Source organism: Pangasianodon hypophthalmus, chromosome 2 (assembly GCF_027358585.1).
Source record: "Pangasianodon hypophthalmus isolate fPanHyp1 chromosome 2, fPanHyp1.pri, whole genome shotgun sequence".
NCBI classification, from domain to species: Eukaryota; Metazoa; Chordata; class Actinopteri; order Siluriformes; family Pangasiidae; genus Pangasianodon; species Pangasianodon hypophthalmus.
The window spans coordinates 5,238,744-5,257,103 of record NC_069711.1 but is presented as its reverse complement, the minus strand read 5'-3'; the positions used below and the strand labels follow the sequence as shown (position 1 = coordinate 5,257,103).

The 18,360-nt window shown below is 41.2% G+C and overlaps 1 protein-coding gene across 2 annotated transcripts in view; it reads left to right on the top strand.

The window, feature by feature from the left end:
- Positions 1 to 18,360, top strand: part of bin1b (bridging integrator 1b) — a 60,154-nt gene that overhangs the window by 19,986 nt on the left and 21,808 nt on the right. For both annotated transcript variants that reach the window (XM_034312411.2, XM_026913351.3), the window contains exons 4-7: positions 6,567 to 6,661; positions 7,641 to 7,736; positions 12,568 to 12,675; positions 13,201 to 13,286. In XM_034312411.2, the coding sequence (XP_034168302.1) occupies positions 6,567 to 6,661; positions 7,641 to 7,736; positions 12,568 to 12,675; positions 13,201 to 13,286 (385 nt within the window). The remainder of the gene's footprint in view (positions 1 to 6,566; positions 6,662 to 7,640; positions 7,737 to 12,567; positions 12,676 to 13,200; positions 13,287 to 18,360) is intronic.

Here is an 18,360-nt window from a genome sequence, read left to right as displayed (position 1 = left end):
TGTGGCGGTTTAAAATTTTTGTTGGGATGTAATTTTAGCTGCAACAAATTGCCCATCAAACTAGCCAAGTGATCATTAGACTAATGGAAGTTGGCTTTCAAACACAAATTTCACATCACAGATGAAACCATCTTGTAATACCAGCTAAGGTTAAAGAGATTCATATTAAAATCCTTCATAATTTTTACCTCAGTCAGTCCCTCATCTATTTTTAGATGTTCCTATTCAACCTCATTCTGGACTGCGATCTCATTACTTATTTTTACGTTGTTCAATAACTTATTTGATATCAAAGAAGAAATGGTCCTGTTGCTATTCAGTAACACTGGTTCTGTCTTTTTGGGCAATGCTGTTAAAATCCTGTGCTATCACATCCAGCGTGACAGCTTTGAAACCTAATTATACTTTATTTTGCTTTGAGATAAAAGGTTTTGCTGATTCCCTTTGTAAATTACAAAGAAACAAAAAAGCAATTAAAACATTTAGGGCTTTAAATAAGATTATAGCATGCATTATAAACAGAGGGGCAGAGAGAGATGGAGAGAGAGAGGAAGAGATTGTTAGGTAAGCTTTTGTCCTCTAATGGTTAAGCACAATGTACTTTGCATGCAGAGTGCAAGCAGGGACTCCGGCAAGACTAGCTATGACAGCATAACTAAAAGGAAGAGCCAGAAGCTAACACAGACATGAGGGCACCCTGGGACATAAAGCAGCCAGCCACTCCACCTTCGACAAACCTGAATGAACGCGTGAGAGTGGGGGGGCGACAGCATCCAAACATCCCAGTTCGCCACAACACTCTATGCCTGTGAACCCTCCAGACCTGCCCCTGTACCTAAGAAAAAACTATTCACAAAAGGCTTGACTAAACAAATATGTTTTCAGCCTAGACTTAAACACTGAGACTGTGTCTGAGCCCCGAACACTAAGTGGAAGGCTGTTCCATAACTGTGGGGCTTTGTAAGAGAAAGCTCTACCCCCCAGCTGTAGCCCGCACTATTCGAGGTAAAAACAAATAGCCTGCACCTTTTGATCTAAGTAGGCTTGGCGGATCATAAAAGACCAAAAGTTCACCCAGGTACTGTGGCGCGAGACCATTTAGTGCTTTATAGGTCAATAGTAGTATTTTATAATCAATACAAAATTTGATTGGGAGCCAATGCAGTGTGGATAAGATAGGGGTGATGTGGTCATATCTTGTGATTCTAGTAAGGACTCTTGCTGCTGCATTCTGGACTAACTGGAGCTTTTTTATGCACCTACTGGAACATCCAGACAGTAAGGCATTACAATAATCCTACCCACGTGTAGTGACAATGTATTTCTTATTTTAGCAATATTTCTGAGATGAAAGAAAGCAATCCTAGTTATATTATCTACATGAGCTTCAAAAGAAAGACTAGAGTCGATAATCACACCAAGGTCTTTTACTGCTGCAGATGATGAAACAGAAAGGCCATCCAGAGTTATTATGTAATCAGAAAGCTTACTTCTAACTGCTTGTGGTCCTAGTACAAGTACTTCTGTCTTGTCAAAATTATGTAAGAGAAAGTTAATAAGCATCCAGTTTCTAATGTCTTTTACACATTCCTCAACTTTATTAAGCTGGTGTCTATCATCTGGCTTTGCTGAAACATACAACTGTGTGTCATCAGCGTAACAGTGGAAGCTAATACCATGCTTACAGATAATTTTACCCAGAGGTAGCATATATAGAGAAAAGAGCAGTGGGCCTAAAACAGAGCCTTGCGGGACACCAAACTTTACCTTAGTATGAGAAGAGAAGTCACCATTTATGTTTACAAACTGATAATGATCAGTCAAATAAGACCTGAGCCAGGAAAGGGCTGTTCCCTTAATGCCTACTACATTTTCTAGTCTATTGAGGAGAATAGCATGATCAATGGTATCAAAAGCTGCACTAAGGTCAAGCAGCACAAGCAAGGAGACACAACCCTGATCAGAGACCAGTAGCAAGTCATTTACAACTTTTACCAGTGCTGTCTCTGTGCTATGATGAGGCCTAAATCCTGACCGATACATTTCATGAATGTTATTCCTATGTAAGTGTGAGCATAGCTGCTGTGCTACAACCTTTTCTAGGATCTTGGAGATAAAGGGGAGGTTTGATATGTCTATAGTTAGACAGCTGACAGGGGTCAAGGTCAGGTTTTTTAATCAAGGGCTTGATAACTGCTAATTTAAAAGATTTAGGTACATAGCCAATGCTAAGGGAAGAACTGATTATCTTTAAAAGAGGTTTGACTGTTTCAGGAATTATCTGTTTGAGGAAACAAGTAGGTAAAGGATCTAGGATACTGAGGAGAGCAAACCTGTTGGACACGTGAAGCGGAGAGGAGTGGTGCTCCCGTGGGCTAGCCTTAGCGTTAGCTTTGGCTTTGCGATTATGCCGCCGAGTCGTCACCCATTTGCCCCGCTGTGAGGGCTCTAATGCCGGAGTTGGGGGATTACTAACTCCGCCTAAGGCATCCAGACTTTCCCCTACAGAAACTACGCTGCTCTCACTCTCACTAACCCTCTCTAGAGTCTGGATGCGCACCTCTAATGCTGCAATCTTCTCCGTCAGAGAGCTAACTATCATGCATTTATCACAAATAAAGCTATTACTAATGACGGAGGAAGAGTGACTAAACATCCTGCACTCAACACACTGAACAAACTGAATGTTAGATATGTTGTTTAACGCACCTTAGTCGAAGATTTGTTGATATTATTTTAGACGGCGTGGATCCGGTGTGGATGGCCTCCGCTCGCTGTCTTGACAAAATACAAAAGCGCACTTCTAGAGAAAGAAAAATGAAAACACTGTAGAAGAGAACGTGAAAAATACAACAGATAAAAACGATAGCGCAAAATTATTGATTTAAAAAAGAAAGAAACAGTATAGTTAAGACGCCGACGCAGGCAAGAAACTCCTGGCAAAACAATTTGAAAACAGGAAGTGACATCCTACCAAAAAGCCACATGGCCAACCTCTGCCATTTTGTACATGTGACCTCAGATTGAGCCCATACATAAGTCTGCCAAGTTTAGTGAAAAAGTCTTATTCTGTTCAAGAGTTATAGCCATTCTAGTAAAAGTGGCCACGTCCTCTTCAAATGTTTTTGCCTTGCCGTCATGGCAATGAATCGAAATCAACTTTTTTTTTTTTTTGATGATTATTGATCTAAGGAGTCCAAACAATTGTTCTGCAGTGGTTTTATTTTGAGTGAGAAAAAAAAAAAAACTGTGACTAGTTCGCAAAAGTATGTTTTTTAAGTAATCACAAATATTTAATGAACAATTTGACTGACTCAAATGGTTCTTGAAGCAAAGTTGTTCAGAATGAGGAGCTCCATCAAACAGTATGAATTACTTGTTTATGTGAAACACTGCAGTATATAAAACCATTGATGTGCTTGAAAAATTTCCTGTTAACGCCACCAACTGATCACACTCAGTAATTTTTTACATGTGTCTTCAGACTGGGCCCATGTGTGCCAAGTTTGGTGAAAATATCTCATTCTGTTCAAGAGTTATAGCCATTTAAGTAAAAGTGGCCACACCCACTATTGATCATGAGGTTTAATCAAAAGGTCAACATTTTTTTGATAATTATTGATAATGGGATGCCAAAGAATCTTTCTGCATTAGCTTGGTTCCAATCGGATAAACCAAAAGTAGTTTGCAAAAGTGGGTTTCGCAAAAAATCCAATATGGCGGAATTTTCATTGCAGTCACAGCGTCAAAACAGCCCAGTTTGGCAGAAATCTGTATGCCCATGAACCCCTCACAACCCCTCAGATCTGTGCCTTTACTACTGACTATTAACTATAGTGCCTTTACTATAAAGGCTCTACTATAAGATGTGATTTTCAAATTTTCTGGTTCTAGTAAAGACTCTGACTGCTACATTTTGGATCAGGTGGAGCTTGTTTATACACCTGCTGAATTAAATAGGAGTAAGTTACTCAACATCCAGTGTCAAATGTCCTTTACACATTCCTCAACTTTATTAAGCTAATGTCTGTCATCTGACATTGCACAAACATTTAGCAGTTTCATTGGCATAGCTGTTGAAGCCAATCCCATGTTTATGAATAATTGTACCTGGAGGTAGTATATATAGAGAAAAGAGCAGCTGGCCTAGAACAGAACCTTGTAGAACACCTGAGTCAGGAAAGAGTCATACACTTATCTCCAACAACTTTAGGTGTAAGTGTGTACATTATGTCACAGTGCTGGTGTTTTAGTGGAGCTACGTTGTCTAAAGTGTTGAGGAAAGTTGACACTAACAATGTGAAGCAATGTAACTCTGAAACCCTTATCAGTAACTCTGAAACCCTTATCAGCCTCCCTATCAGTGTTCACCCAGCACCTAAGATATGCATTACGTGAAGTTAACACATGGAGGGCCACGCACAAAAATGTTACCAATAACAGTTACCCATAAGTTCCCTCTCTGTTTCATGATGCAAATATGTGTTAACAGACAAAGATAAAACTTGGCCAAAGATATAATGGCATGTACAGTGGCCCATGCAGAAATGTGTGCAATTCCTATATTATGGGTCTAGAGTGAATTCTAGATAGTCTGAAAAATGTTGAGTGGCAGGTACTATGGCGGGTTTCAGTATTTTTTGCAAGTTAATATGGGCCAAATGAAACATGGCAGCGAATATGGCCCATGGGCCTTGAGCTTGACACGTTATACACCTGAGGTATCTGAGGTATAGCTTTATACACCAAAAGTTTGTGGACACCTGACCGTCATACTCATATGTTCTTTTTGAACATTCTGTTCCAGATTTATTCCCTGCTTTGCTGTTATTCCCTGCTTCTTCTTTTGGAAGAAGGTGGCCTGGTCCAATAAATCACATTTTCTTTTACATCACGCATAACACCTACCTAAACATTGTTGCAGACCAGGTACACCCCTTCATGGCAACGGTATTCACTAATGGAAGTGACCTCTTTCGGCAGGATAGTTTGCCCTGCCACACTGTAAAAATTGTTCAGGAATGGTTTGAGGAACATGACAAAGAGTTCAAGGTGTTGACTTGGCCTCCAAATTCCCAGATCTCAATCCAATCGAACATCTGTGGGGTGTGCTGGCCATCAAGTCCGATACATGGAGGCCCCACCTTGCAACTTACAGGATTTAAAGGATCTGCTGTTAACGTCTTTGTGCCAGATACCACAGCACACCTTCAGGGATCTAGTGGAGTCCATGCCTTGATGGGTCAGGGCTGTTTTGGCAGCAAAAGGGGGACAAATACAATATTAAGCAGGTGGTCATAATGTTATGGCTGATCGGTATACAGCTAGTACTGTACACATTGAAACACAACAACGTTCCTCCAGGACCATAGTGCTACATGAAACAACACAGAATTACATGAGACTACACATTACTACATAAAGTGTGCAAATGTGTGCAAACAACACAAGACAGTACAATAACGACTAAAACAGAACAATAGGCACAGTAATAAACAGTGCAGCGCTGACCAGTACACAGTTCTAGTATGGAAGTGTCAGATATAAAAAGGTGGTGCAAAAGAATAACAATGTAATAAAAAATGCTGTGGATGTAAACATAACATACTATGACACAGTATTTGGCAGATAAGCTTATACCATATATGGACATAGCAGTTATTGGGGTAGTAGCCAGGTAGAGAGTATAGTAGTGAAAGAAATTAAATACAATGTTTTTATAAATATAGTAGCAGCAAAAATGCAGATAGTCAATACAGAAATATGCAAAAATTGCAAAGGGAGTGGGATGGTGTTCAGTTGAGTGTGTGTGTGTGTTGTCAGTCCAGTCTCTGAGTATTGGGGAGTCTGATGGTTTGGGGGTAATAACTGTTACGCAGTCTGACCATGAGGGTCCGAATACTTCGATACCTTTTGCCAGACAGCAGGAGGGTGAAGAGTTTGTGTGAGGGGTGCGTGGGGTCATCCACAATGCTTTCTTGATTATGGAGCTGGTGTTGAGGGACCAGGTGAGGTTCTCCACCAGGTGAACACGAAAGAATTTGGTGCTCTTGACAATCTCCATAGAGGTGCCGTTGATTTTCAGCAGAGAGTGGTTGCCCCATGCTCTCCTGTAGTCAACAACCATCTCTTCTGTTTTGTACACCTTTAGAGACAGGTTGTTGGCTCAGTGGAATTGAGGTCAGGGCTGTTGTGCAAGCCACTCGAGTTCTGTCATCCTTGACCTTGCTTTGTGCTCTCATATGGGGAGATCCTCTGACAGACTGTACAATGAATGAACACAAGACAACTACTAATTCAGCAGTTTGTCAGCTTTGTTTCATTCAGAAGCTACTAGTTAGCCAACTCGAATTCATAGAGTAATTAAACATTAATAGGAAAAGAGAATGTTTTACCGGCTCTGTGATTAGTTTGTCACTGCTGCTCTCCAAAGAACACCACGTTCCTCTCTCTCTCTCTCTCTCTCTCTCTCTCTCTCTTTCTGCATGCTTTGCATTTGACAGAATACTTGTGTGCATGTGTCTTTGTGCACATGTACAAGATAATGTCCCTCTGTCTCTCCTCAGCAATGCAAGAGTGCTCAAAGCGACTACAAGACTGCCTAGCAGACATGTATGAACCAGACTGGTTTGGGAAGGAGGAAATGGACATCATCACTGAGGTGTGTAAACATGTCACCATCAAGCTTTGCAGAAAAGAGCTCTGTTTATGTGGGTTATGTTGGAGGCAAAATATAAGTGATGTAATCAAATTAAGAATATCAGCAAGTATTTCATGCAAGCATCTTGTAAGCAGAGATCAATGGAACTACAGTATTAATGTTAAGTTTCAGCTTTGTCATGATGTCTTTGTCTTGATTGTACTCTCCCTTTGATGGAGATAATAGAGAAGGAGATGGATGATAATTTGAAGGTAAATGTCTCAGTCTGTAGATACTTTTAGTGTAGTGTAGCTGTTGTTTTAGCATTAGAGCCAACACCACAGTATATGGCCAAAAGTATGTGGACACCTGACCTTCACACCCATATGTGGGCCCTCCCTAAACTACTACCACAGAGGTGGAAGCACACAATTCTCTATCATGTATTTGTATGCTGTTGCATTAAGATTTTCCTTCACTGCTGCCAAAGCCTATTCCAGCATAACAGTGCCCCTGTAAAGAAAGCGATATCCATAAAGACATGGTTTGCCAAGGTTGATGTGGAAGAATTCAAGTAGCCCGCAAAGAGTCCTGACCTCAACCCCACTGTACACTTTCGGGATGAACTGGAATGCTGACTGTGTGCCAGACCTTGTGACATCAGTGCCCAACCCCACTAATGCTCTTTTGGCTGAATGAGCACAAATCCAAACAGCCATGTTCCAAAATCTAATGGAAGGCCTTCCCAGAAGGCTAATAGGAATGTAGGGACTAAATCTGGAATAGGATGTTGAACAATCAAATGTAAGTGTAATTTTCATGTGTCCACATACTTTTAGCCACATAGTGTATTTCCCTCTTGGTATTGCGGTGTTAGCATTTAGAGCTGTGTGATTTGTATTTCATAATGTATATTAGTTGGTATAGGGATGTGATATATCTGGGTGTTTTTGTGGGTGTGGGAATAGGAGTGTATGTTCTGATCCCTTTTGTTTTGCAGGAAACAGATGTTCTGTGGGGAGATTTCCATCAGAAGCTTGTGGACAGTGCACTCCTCTCAGTGGATGCCTACATGGCTCAGTTTCCTGAAATTAAGGTTGCCTTCAGCACTAATTAGTGCAATGTGATTGCTCTACAAAATACAGACGTGGACAAATTTGTTGGTACCCTTACATGAAAAGCCATTCTTGGCTGCTTTTACTGTCGGTTTTGGGTCTTTATCATGTTGGAGGAATCATGACCTGCGACTGAGACAGAACTTTCTGACCCGGGGCAGTACATTTCGCTCCAGAATGCCTTGATAGTCTTGAGATTTCATTGTGCCCTGCACAGACTCAAGGCACCCCGTGCCAGACACAGTAAAGTAGACCCAAAAAATAACTGAGCTTCCTCCATGTTTCATAGTAGTAGTAGTAGTAGTATGGTGTTCTCTTCTTTGAAAGCTTCATTTTTTGTCTGTGAACATAGAGCTGTTGTGAATTACCAAAAAACTCCAGTTTTGTCTCATCTATCCAAAGGACATTCTCCCAGAAGCATTGTGGCTTGTCAAAATAAAATTCCAGTCTGGCTTTGTTTTTCTTTCAACAGTAGAGTCCTCCTGGGACAAGTTGCTTGGAGATGGTCCTATAGCATATGCCTTTAACATGCTTGTCTATAATTTTCTTTCTGATCTCCTCAGACAACAGTCTCCTTTACCTTCTCTGACCTATGTTCAATGTGGTACACATGATGATACCAAACAGCAGAGTGCCTGCTTTTCTTCATTTAAATAGGCTGAATGACTGATTACAAGATTGAAGGCATGTGTGATACTAATTAAAGAAAACAGTTAGCTTGAAATATGACTATAATCTGAATATTTATAATCTTTTGTAGGGGTACCAACAAATCTGTCCAGGCCATTTTAGAATATCTTTGTAGAATAAGCAATAATTTATCTCTTTTCACACTTTCTTTACTTTACTCTATGACATACCAAAGGCATGCAGGTATACATGAGACAATTGCTTTTAATTTCATCACTTTTCGGGAGGAATGAAGCATTGTTTCAATGCACTGTGTAAGGGTACTAACAAATTTGTCCACATCTGTATCTCTACAATATGAGATGAGATGATGAACAAATGGTGTCAGTTTAAATATGCTACAAGACAAATTAATATGTCAGAAATTGCATCTGTTAGCTAACTAATTAGTAGGTGCATTAAAAATACCAAACCCTTAACCTTTGCCAAACTATTTATGTAACCTTTATTTAACCAGGATTCAAAACTTACTGAGATAAAATCTCTTTTACAAGAGTGACCTGGCCAAGAAGGCAGCGAAAAAAACACAACAACAATTAAAGACTCAAAAAACAGTCTGAGCTTTGCCCTGCCCAAGTCTTTTGCTTTTCTCCCTCTTCACTTTGTGCTCCACTTTAATGTTGATAATCTAGAGGAATTCTGATAACTTTGCTATGTAGGCAAAGCACTGCTGCACTGAAAGTATTAACTTCCAAAAGTGATGTAATTAGACCGATCATTAGCGACTTCTAAATCACCTGATGAAATTTGATCCTAATTTCCTGTTGGATATAATGTGTATCTAAAATATGATGGGGTCATCACAGCTGGCTCACTTAACAGGGTTTTATCCCTGTGAGTTTATTGAACTGGTTGGCACAACAATTGCTCCATTTGCTCTCTCCCAGCATTCCCCTGCATGGAGCGTTACACATCAGGCCTTGTGGCTTCTTCTGGTTTTCAGATGACTCCCTTCTTTATTGGTGTTTCACCAATTTGAGCCCATGCAACCAAAAAACATACAGGCATGTTCAGTGCCACTGGTTCAATATGGATTTCTCATGTTACACCTAACTACAAAAACCTATCCAACTAACACAACAAGAGCTATACATGCCTCACCCAGTGACTAAGGCTGTAACAAGCCCATCTGGCACCGTTAGTGCATGCTCAGTGCCATTGATTCTGTGTGGATTTCTCCTAAGAACACAAAGATAGTTTGTTGATTTAAGATCATGACACTTCAGGAGTGCTCGACAGCAGAACCAGCATCCTGGAACTGACCCTCCGCTGTGCTAGTCACTTCTCTGTTCAGCTCTGCCCTGCCTCCTTGCTGCCAGTTTCATTTTGCTACCACTCTCCTCTCTTTAGCCACAGCCACCGGGATCCAGTTTCCACCTTCTTATTGATGTCAGCTACCAACTTCTTCCGAGCTGGACCTTTAATACCTCTTACTCCTAAGGCCTCCAGAGTGATTGCCCTGGAAACCTCCCTGCAGCCAACCTAAACTGGGAGATTCCGGGCCTTCCACCCCCTCTGCTAACTCTTGAAGATTAGAGGCTGGTATTTCCTGAGCTTTTGCTCATGTGCCTCTTCCATCCTCTCTTTCCAGGGCACTGTCAACTCATTTAAAATTACTTGCTTCGTTTCTTTCAACCAGAGGATGCTGTCTGGTCAGTAGTTAGTGACCGCAGTTTCTTCTGGGAATTTGAGCTGCCTTCTGATGTCCACCCGCATCTCCCAGTCACTCACTGTGGCCAGGACCCCTGTGCTCCTTGGCTCCTTAACTGTATTATTGCCTGGTCTTAGACAAAAAGATTGTGCACCTGGTGACGATTCCTATCTCCATTTTTTGCCAGTCTGTGTTAAACACATCTTAAGGTGGTCGAAGTACCCCTGGGGAAGCTGTTGAAATTTGTCGGATATATGATAGGCTTTCAGTGTGGTCTCCATCAGCTTGTGGTGAATCATTCCATATACATTGGTGTGGTCGAGCCATGAGACTGCCAGGTCACCTTTATCCTACTTTGCATCTTTGGCACTCCATCTTACATAGACTGTGTCAGTGTAACTGTTGGCCAGTAGGAAGGTGGTCAGCCTCTTTGACAGGATTCCAAAGATTTTCCCCTCCACATTTAGCAGTGAGATGGTTCTGCTTGATGTCTTTATAGTTCTCTTCTTTAGGGATGAAGCAACCCTTTGTACATAGCCAGGGCTCAGGAAGAAACTTCTTCCTCCATGCTACATTCAACAGCTTCCACAGACATCTCTTCAAACACTCTAAACATTTATACACCTTGTATGGAAACCCGTTGGGTCCTGAGGCTGATCCTCCCCTGGCTTTCCTCATAAAATTGTTTACCTCTTTCCACCTGGGCTCTCCCTCATCAAAGGGTACCGATGGTTCTTTAGATTTAATAAGTTTCTCTCCCACTGCTTCTTCTCACCTTGGGCCACTGTGGACATCACAAAGTTAATCTTCCACCTTCTCCTTTGTTGCATTCAGTTCTCCAGATCATTTGTCCCCAAGAAGATTTAAGCTCTTAAAGGGGTTTTTGGTTGAATTTACCCTCTCATTTGCCTGCCTCCTTCTGTCCCTGTGATGGCACTTTGCCACTGCAAAGTTATAATTCTACCTTCAGGTTGTCACATATGTCTTTGGGAACTGTTTTTTCTTCCTCACTTGCTTGAGGATAGGCCGTAGGTTTCCAATCTCCTCCGGACATCTGTTTCTAGGCCTGTTTCTTGCTTTTGGCTTCCTCTCTTCTTTCCCAAAGCAGTCTACCCCTATGGTCCAGATGATTGTTGACATTGCTCTCATCTCTTCTTCCTAAGTCTTCTGTCAAGGTAACCTCCAGCACCTGGGCCATATCTTTATCTCACTCCCTTTTGGTTGCAGTGGTTGGCTACATCACTAATTCACTCCTAGTTACACTCACTGATTCTTGCTCACTCTTCGTTTGAACTCCAGCCCTCACCTGCTGGTTCTCTGCCTCCCCTGATACATCAGCGATATTGCTATCACTGCCCTTTCCATCATGTGCCTGGAGATTCTGGGTATTGTGTTAGACACTGGCCCTGGCCTCTCCTTCATCTCAGTAGGTTGTCCTGTATGTTGCACATTACTACTGGGACTGTGAACAGCCCATCTTTGGCTGATGTATCTTCAGACCCCTTTTCGTTTTTTCTCATTGTCGTTGGTCCAACATGGGTGGTCATAACAGTGTTCTGTCCTGTAGGTATGTCACCCAACTTTGAGGGTGTCATAATATATCATTGCATAGCAACTCCTTATGTAGGATGTACATCCTACATCCTTATGTAGGATGTACTTTGGCTTGGCAAGCCTCTGCACCCCATGTGGTGTTTCCCAGATTTTAGCAGTCTTTCCTTGCTGTCACCATTCTTCCCTGGTTGCCAACTAGCCTTTTTCCTAGTAGCCACTGGGTCTCCAGATAGGAATATCTAAATATGATTGGGTCATTGCAGTCTTTAGATATTAGATATAAAAGAAAAGTATATTGTAACCATGAAGTATATTTATTTGGCTTTAATTGTCTACTTCTAAAAGGTGAAAAGAAAGGTTTAAAGTAAATGGTGTAATTTATGATGTTATCCACACTTCCACAGTTTGGATACATGCATCCCAACTCTGACTCTAACTTTTTGGCAGTAGCTTGATATATGTATATACAAAAGAATTTTTAAAAGTGTGTAATCTACATGCCAGAATTCTGAATCACCTGCCCAAAGGAAGAAGCTGGTATTCTGTACACAGAACGTGCACTGGGTCAGAAATAATTCTTTTTGGTTTTGCTGTCAATCTATTCTTCAGCTGGGATGTCAAATTAGCAACCCAGTTTATAATGCCATTTCTTAGAATCCTCTCCAATATAGCATTATAGAACACAAACATGAGCTCTGGTTCACTCCAAAAATCTGCAGACATTACAGGAAGTATAATCTTTGCTGCAGTCTGGAACAAAGGTTCTTGCTTATAAAAGGAAACTTGGGATAAGCTTTCTATAAATAATCACAGGCATTTGATCATCTATTCTTTCTGGATCTCCTCTGTCTTAACATTCCAAATGAAATGGTTGTCACTCCATTTCATGAACCTAAGCCTGAACTTTGTCGCCACAGGCACGCATCGCTAAACGTAACAGGAAGCTGGTGGATTTTGATAGTGCCAGACATCACTTTGCCTCTATACAGAAAAGTAAGAAGAAGGATGAGGCCAAAATTGCCAAGGTACCCTAGCGTTCCATGTGTGGTGCTGGTGTGCTTATACATTATAATATACTAATGGAACCAATTAATCTAAATAGTCTTGTAACTCTGTGTGTGTGTGTTTAAATCTATGGACAGGTTACATATATTTGACCTGAAATTTCAATTCTGGAAATGTGTGTTAAAATTGCTTGTCTTGCTTGCTGTCTGTCTTTCTTTCACTCTCTGAATGTCCAGCCCTTGGCGCTGATGGAGAAAGATGCTCCAGGATGGGCTCAGGGAATAATCTAAGTGCATCAGATTGCTCAAACTAACCCTACCAGATGCCAGGTGACAGACCTAACACCTCATTAACTCCCAATTAATGCCCCAACTTCTGCTTGCCTGACTCACATTTCTGGCATAGACTAAACTGCATCTATCATAAATCTACTGCAGGATGAACAGTAACTGCTCTAAAAATGGCATAGTTAATGTGATGCCTTACTTCACATAAATGTTTTGATGGGAATGTAACTGCAGTAATGTGTTTGTATGTATTGTCAGGCAGAGGAAGAGTTGGGAAAAGCCCAAAAGGTGTTTGAAGAAATCAGTTATGACCTTCAAGAGGAGCTCCCGTCTTTGTGGAAAAGGTGTCACCTAATTTCTCACTCTCTCATTCTGCTCCTCTCTTTGTGTTCTTTCTGATACTCTTTACTATTTATGCCTTCTTGCTTCCTTATGCTGCAGCCTGTGACTCAGAAATCAAAGCTTGCCATATTTAAATGCATTTATAATTTTTTTTAAATGCACTCATAGAATTTAAGCAGTGGGAAATAGCATTTCATAGCAAGGATAAACAGTGCTTGCTATGTGGAATTCTAAGTTTATCTAAGGTGCTGTGATCACTGATTGGTTGGCTGGGAGTCATGCCTGGCTGCATACCCAGAAAGGTTTACCTTTCATCGGTTGTATCAAGGTCTCAGAGTAATATTTTTCAAATTAAACTCTTAAGTGTAAACAATAAAATTTACATACATAACAGTTCATGACAGAAACTGATTAAAAATCCTTTTTAAATATACAAGTTCATACTGAGTCACACTGTTAGTTTCTTAGGCTGGTGTCTTTACTTAACTTTCTCTTTTATGATAAAACTCCAGCATTGGACAACTGTAAGAGCATAAGGGAGTAGATCAGGTTTTGTCCCCTGTATTTCTTGTTTGCTTCACATACAGCAATATGATCACGTTCTTGTGTAATGGATTTATGTAAAGAAAACTACAATCATGATAAAAGTGTGAATATACACCAATCAGCCATTACATTAAAACTATGGACAGGCGAGTGAATAACATTAACTGACATTATGATTATCTCCTTACAATGGCACCTGCCAAGGGGTGGGATATATTGGGTAGCAAGTGAACAGTCAGTTTTCAAAGTTGATGTGTTGGAAGCAGGAAAATATGGGCAAGCGTAAGGATCTGATTGACTTTGACAAGGGCCAAATTGTGATGGATAGACGACTGGGTCAGAGCATCTCCAAAACTGCAAGTCTTGTGGGTCTTGTATGCAGTGGTTAGTTTCTACCAAAAGTGGTCCAAGGAAGGACAAACGGTGAACCAGCCACAGAGTCATCGACGCCCAAGGCTCCCTGATGTGCGTGAGGAGCGAAGGCTAACCTGTCTGGTCTGATCCCACAGAAGAGCTACTGTAGCATAAATTGCTGAAAAAGTTAATGCTGGCTATGATAGAAAAGTGTCATAACACACAGTACATCACATGTTGCTGCATATGGGGCAGCGTAGCTGCGGACTGGTCAGAGTTCTCATGCTGACCCCTGTCCACTGCCGAAAGTTCAATTAAATTCAGTTCAATTTTATTCGTATAGGGCTTTTAACAATGGACATTGTCACAAAGCAGCTTTACAAAAATAAATGGATTCACAAAAAATATATTGTAAATATGTGAATTTATCCCTGTGAATTTATCCCTAATGAGCAAGCCAAAGGTGACGGGGGCAAGGAAAAACTCCCAGAGACAATATGAGGACGAAACCTTGAGAGGAACCAGGCTCAAAAGGGAACCCATCCTCATCTGGGTGCAACAGATGATACTGTATAAATAAATCCCTTCTATTATTGTGTACTATATGGACAAATTGTACAACTATATGGACAAATTGTGCAATTGTACAACCAGTAAATTCATCACAGTTTTTGCAAGAAGTCTGGTTGGTTAAAATCTATCCACCGTCCACTGATGGAGTCCTGAGTACGAAGGTGCTCATGACAACCACAGCCCCAAAGCCACAACAGTAATTGCAGTCCCAAGCCATTACAAAACAGCTCCCCATATGTGATCCCCAAGCCATCTCCACAGCCCCCAGGTGACACCATCCCCAGCAATCCAAACGGTTCTTCAGGCCGTCCATATGGGGCCACCCCCAGCAGCAGCGAGCGAACTCAACCAATGAGAACTCCAACCAGAAGTAGGGCATCAGGATGGGTCGGGCAGGTCCGGGGAGCAGAAGAGGTCAGGATCACTGGCATCTCAGAAATAGCATGTGTAGCTCGACAGAGAGTGAGGGGGAGAGAGAGATGGAAAGAGGAGAGATTGTTAGGTAAGCTTTTGTCCTCTAATGGTTAAGGACAATGTACTTTGCGTGCAGAGTGCAAGCAGGGACTCCAGCAAGACTAGCTATGACAGCATAGCTTTAGTTACTAAAAGGGAGAGCCAGAAGCTAACACAGACATGAGGGCACCCTGGGACATAAGGTAGCCAGCCACTCCACCGTCGACAAACCTGAGTGAATGTGTGAGAGTGGGGGGCGACAGCATCCAAACATCCCAGTTCACCACAACACTCTATGCCTGTGAACCCTCCAGACCTGCCCCTGTACCTAAGAAAACTATTCACAAAAGGCTTGACTAAACAAATATGTTTTCAGCCTAGACTTAAACACTGAGACTGTGTCTGAGCCCCAAACACTAAGTGGAAGGCTGTTCCATAACTGTGGGGCCTTGTAAGAGAAAGCTCTACCCCCAGCTGTAGCCCGCACTATTCGAGGTACCAGCAAATAGCCTGCACCTTTTGATCTAAGTAGGCTTGGCGGATCATAAAAGACCAAAAGTTCACCCAGGTACTGTGGCGCGAGACCATTTAGTCAATAGTAGTATTTCTGTATATAGTAATAGTAGTATTGACCTATAATAATAATAGTAGTATTGACCTATAGTACATATAGGTCAATAGTAGTATTTCATAATCAATACAAAATTTGATTGGGAGCCAATGCAGTGTGGATAAGATAGGGGTGATGTGGTCATATCTTCTGATTCTAATAAGGACTCTTGCTGCTGCATTCTGGATTAACTGGAGTTTGTTTATGCATCTACTGGAACATCCAGACAGTGAAGTGACTTGTGGCCAAGTATGGTGACCCATACTAGGAATTTGTGCTCTGCATTTAACCCATCCAAGTACACACACACACACAGCAGTGGGCAGCCTTTTTCATGAGCTTCAAAAGAAAGACTCGATAATCACACCAAGGTCTTTTACTGCTGCACATGAAACAGAAAGGCCATCCAGAGTTATTATGTAATCAGAAATCTTACTTCTAACTGCATGTGGTCCTAGTACAAGTACTACTTTACTGGTTGCTAGTTTAAAAGTTTTAGGTACATAGCCAATGCTATCTTTAAAAGAGGTTTGATTGTTTCAGGAATTATCTGTTTGAAGAAACAAGTAGGTAAATGATCTAGTATACAGGTTGATGATTTTGATGATGAAATTAGTGAAATGAGTTCGGTCTCTTCAAGGGGAGTAAAACATTGTAATTGTTGATCTGATATTATTATATTATCATCTACAGGGTTAGTTATAAAACTGTCCGGTTTTAAATTAATAGTCTGAATTTTTTGCCTGATATTTTCAATTTTACCATTGAAAAAATTCATGAAGTCATCACTGCTATATAATGATTGTGTGCGTGTTTCTATTGTGGTCTTATTCCTAGTTAATTTTGCTACAGTATTAAGTAAGAATCTAGGATTATTTCTGTTATCTTCAATTAGGGTGGAGAGATACATTAACCTAGCAGCACTAAGAGCTTTCCTATAGCTCAAAAGGCTCTCCTTCCATGCTATTTGAAATACTACCGATTTAGTTTGACGCCATTTACGTTCTAGTTTTCGAGTGGTCTGTTTTAAAGTTCATGTGTGATCGCTATACCAGGGGTGCTAGCTTTTTCTCCCTAATTATTTTTCTTTTGAGTGGAGCTACCTTATCTAGCGAGAGAGATTACTGATAAAACTCTATGCAGTTGTTGATGTGAAAGTACGTTTGACACGGTGACATGGCAAGGTGCATATATTATGATTGACACACTTTAAATGAGATGAGGTAATGATCTGAGATAGCTTCAGACTGTGGAAATGAGACTATATTATCTATATTTAATCCGAATGTTAGTATTAAATCAAGAGTGTGACCACCACTATGGGTGGGTCCTATTACATTCTGATTAAATGCAATGATGAAATCCGCAATTTCACATAGGAATTCCGATAATAATAATTACTGGAATCACCTGGGTAGACTTATTTTTAGTGGCTACATATGTTATGTTAGAATAAAGAACTTCAAACGCATTGAATTTATGACTAGGTTTTTGTGTGACGCCTAGATTATCATTATAGATGGCTGCGACGCCTCCTCCTTTGCCAGTTAGACGGGGCTGATGTATGTAACTGTACCCGGAAGCTTCGTTTAATGCTACAAACTCGTTTGGTTTAATCCACGTTTCTGTTAAACACAGTACATCAAACTCCTGATCAGTAACGGTTTCATTAACTATAAGAGCTTTAGACGTAAGAGATATAATATTCAACAGGCCTAGCTTCAGATCAATGGTCCTGGCTATGCATTCGGTTTGATTTAATTTTATGTTAATTAGATTACTAAAACAAACTGTCTGAGTATGTCTATAGTGTGTTTTGTTTAGCTCGGGGAACAGACACAGTCTCAATACGGTGGAACCTAAGTGATGACTCAGTGCAGCTAGCAGACAGTTGGTTTAGCCTGCTTGTCTACTCCCTGGCCTTGGCCCTGGATTGTCACCGGCCTGTTCTGAGACTATGTGCTGTGCTGCAAGAAATGAGAGCAGCACCTTCCCGAGTGGGATGGACACCATCCCGCCCTAAAAGGCCAGCCTTGCCCTCAAAGATAATCCAATTATCTATAAAGCCCACATTGTTTTCGGAGCACCACCATCCAGCATTTCATCAACATCCAGCAGTTCAGCAACCATAACCTGGTGTAAGCTATATCGCCACGCTGCATTGGGATGGGGCTAGAGCATATTACAGCATCGGAAAGTGCCTACAATGCACATGTGAGCATCAGAACTGGACCATAGAGCAGTGGAAGAAGGTGGCCTGTTCTGCTGGAAAACCTTGGGTCCTGGCATTCATGTGGATGTTACATTGAGACGTTTGGTGGAACATGACAAAAAAGTTGAAGGTGTTGACTTGGCCCCCAAATCCCCCAGATCTCAATCTGATCGAGCATCTGTGGGATGTGCTGGACAAACAAGTCCAATCCATGGAGGCCCCACCTCGCAACTTACAGGACATAAATTATCTTCTGCTAATGTCTTGGTGCCAGGTACAACAGCTCACGTTAAGAGGTCTTGTAGAGTCTATGCCTCAATGGGTCAGA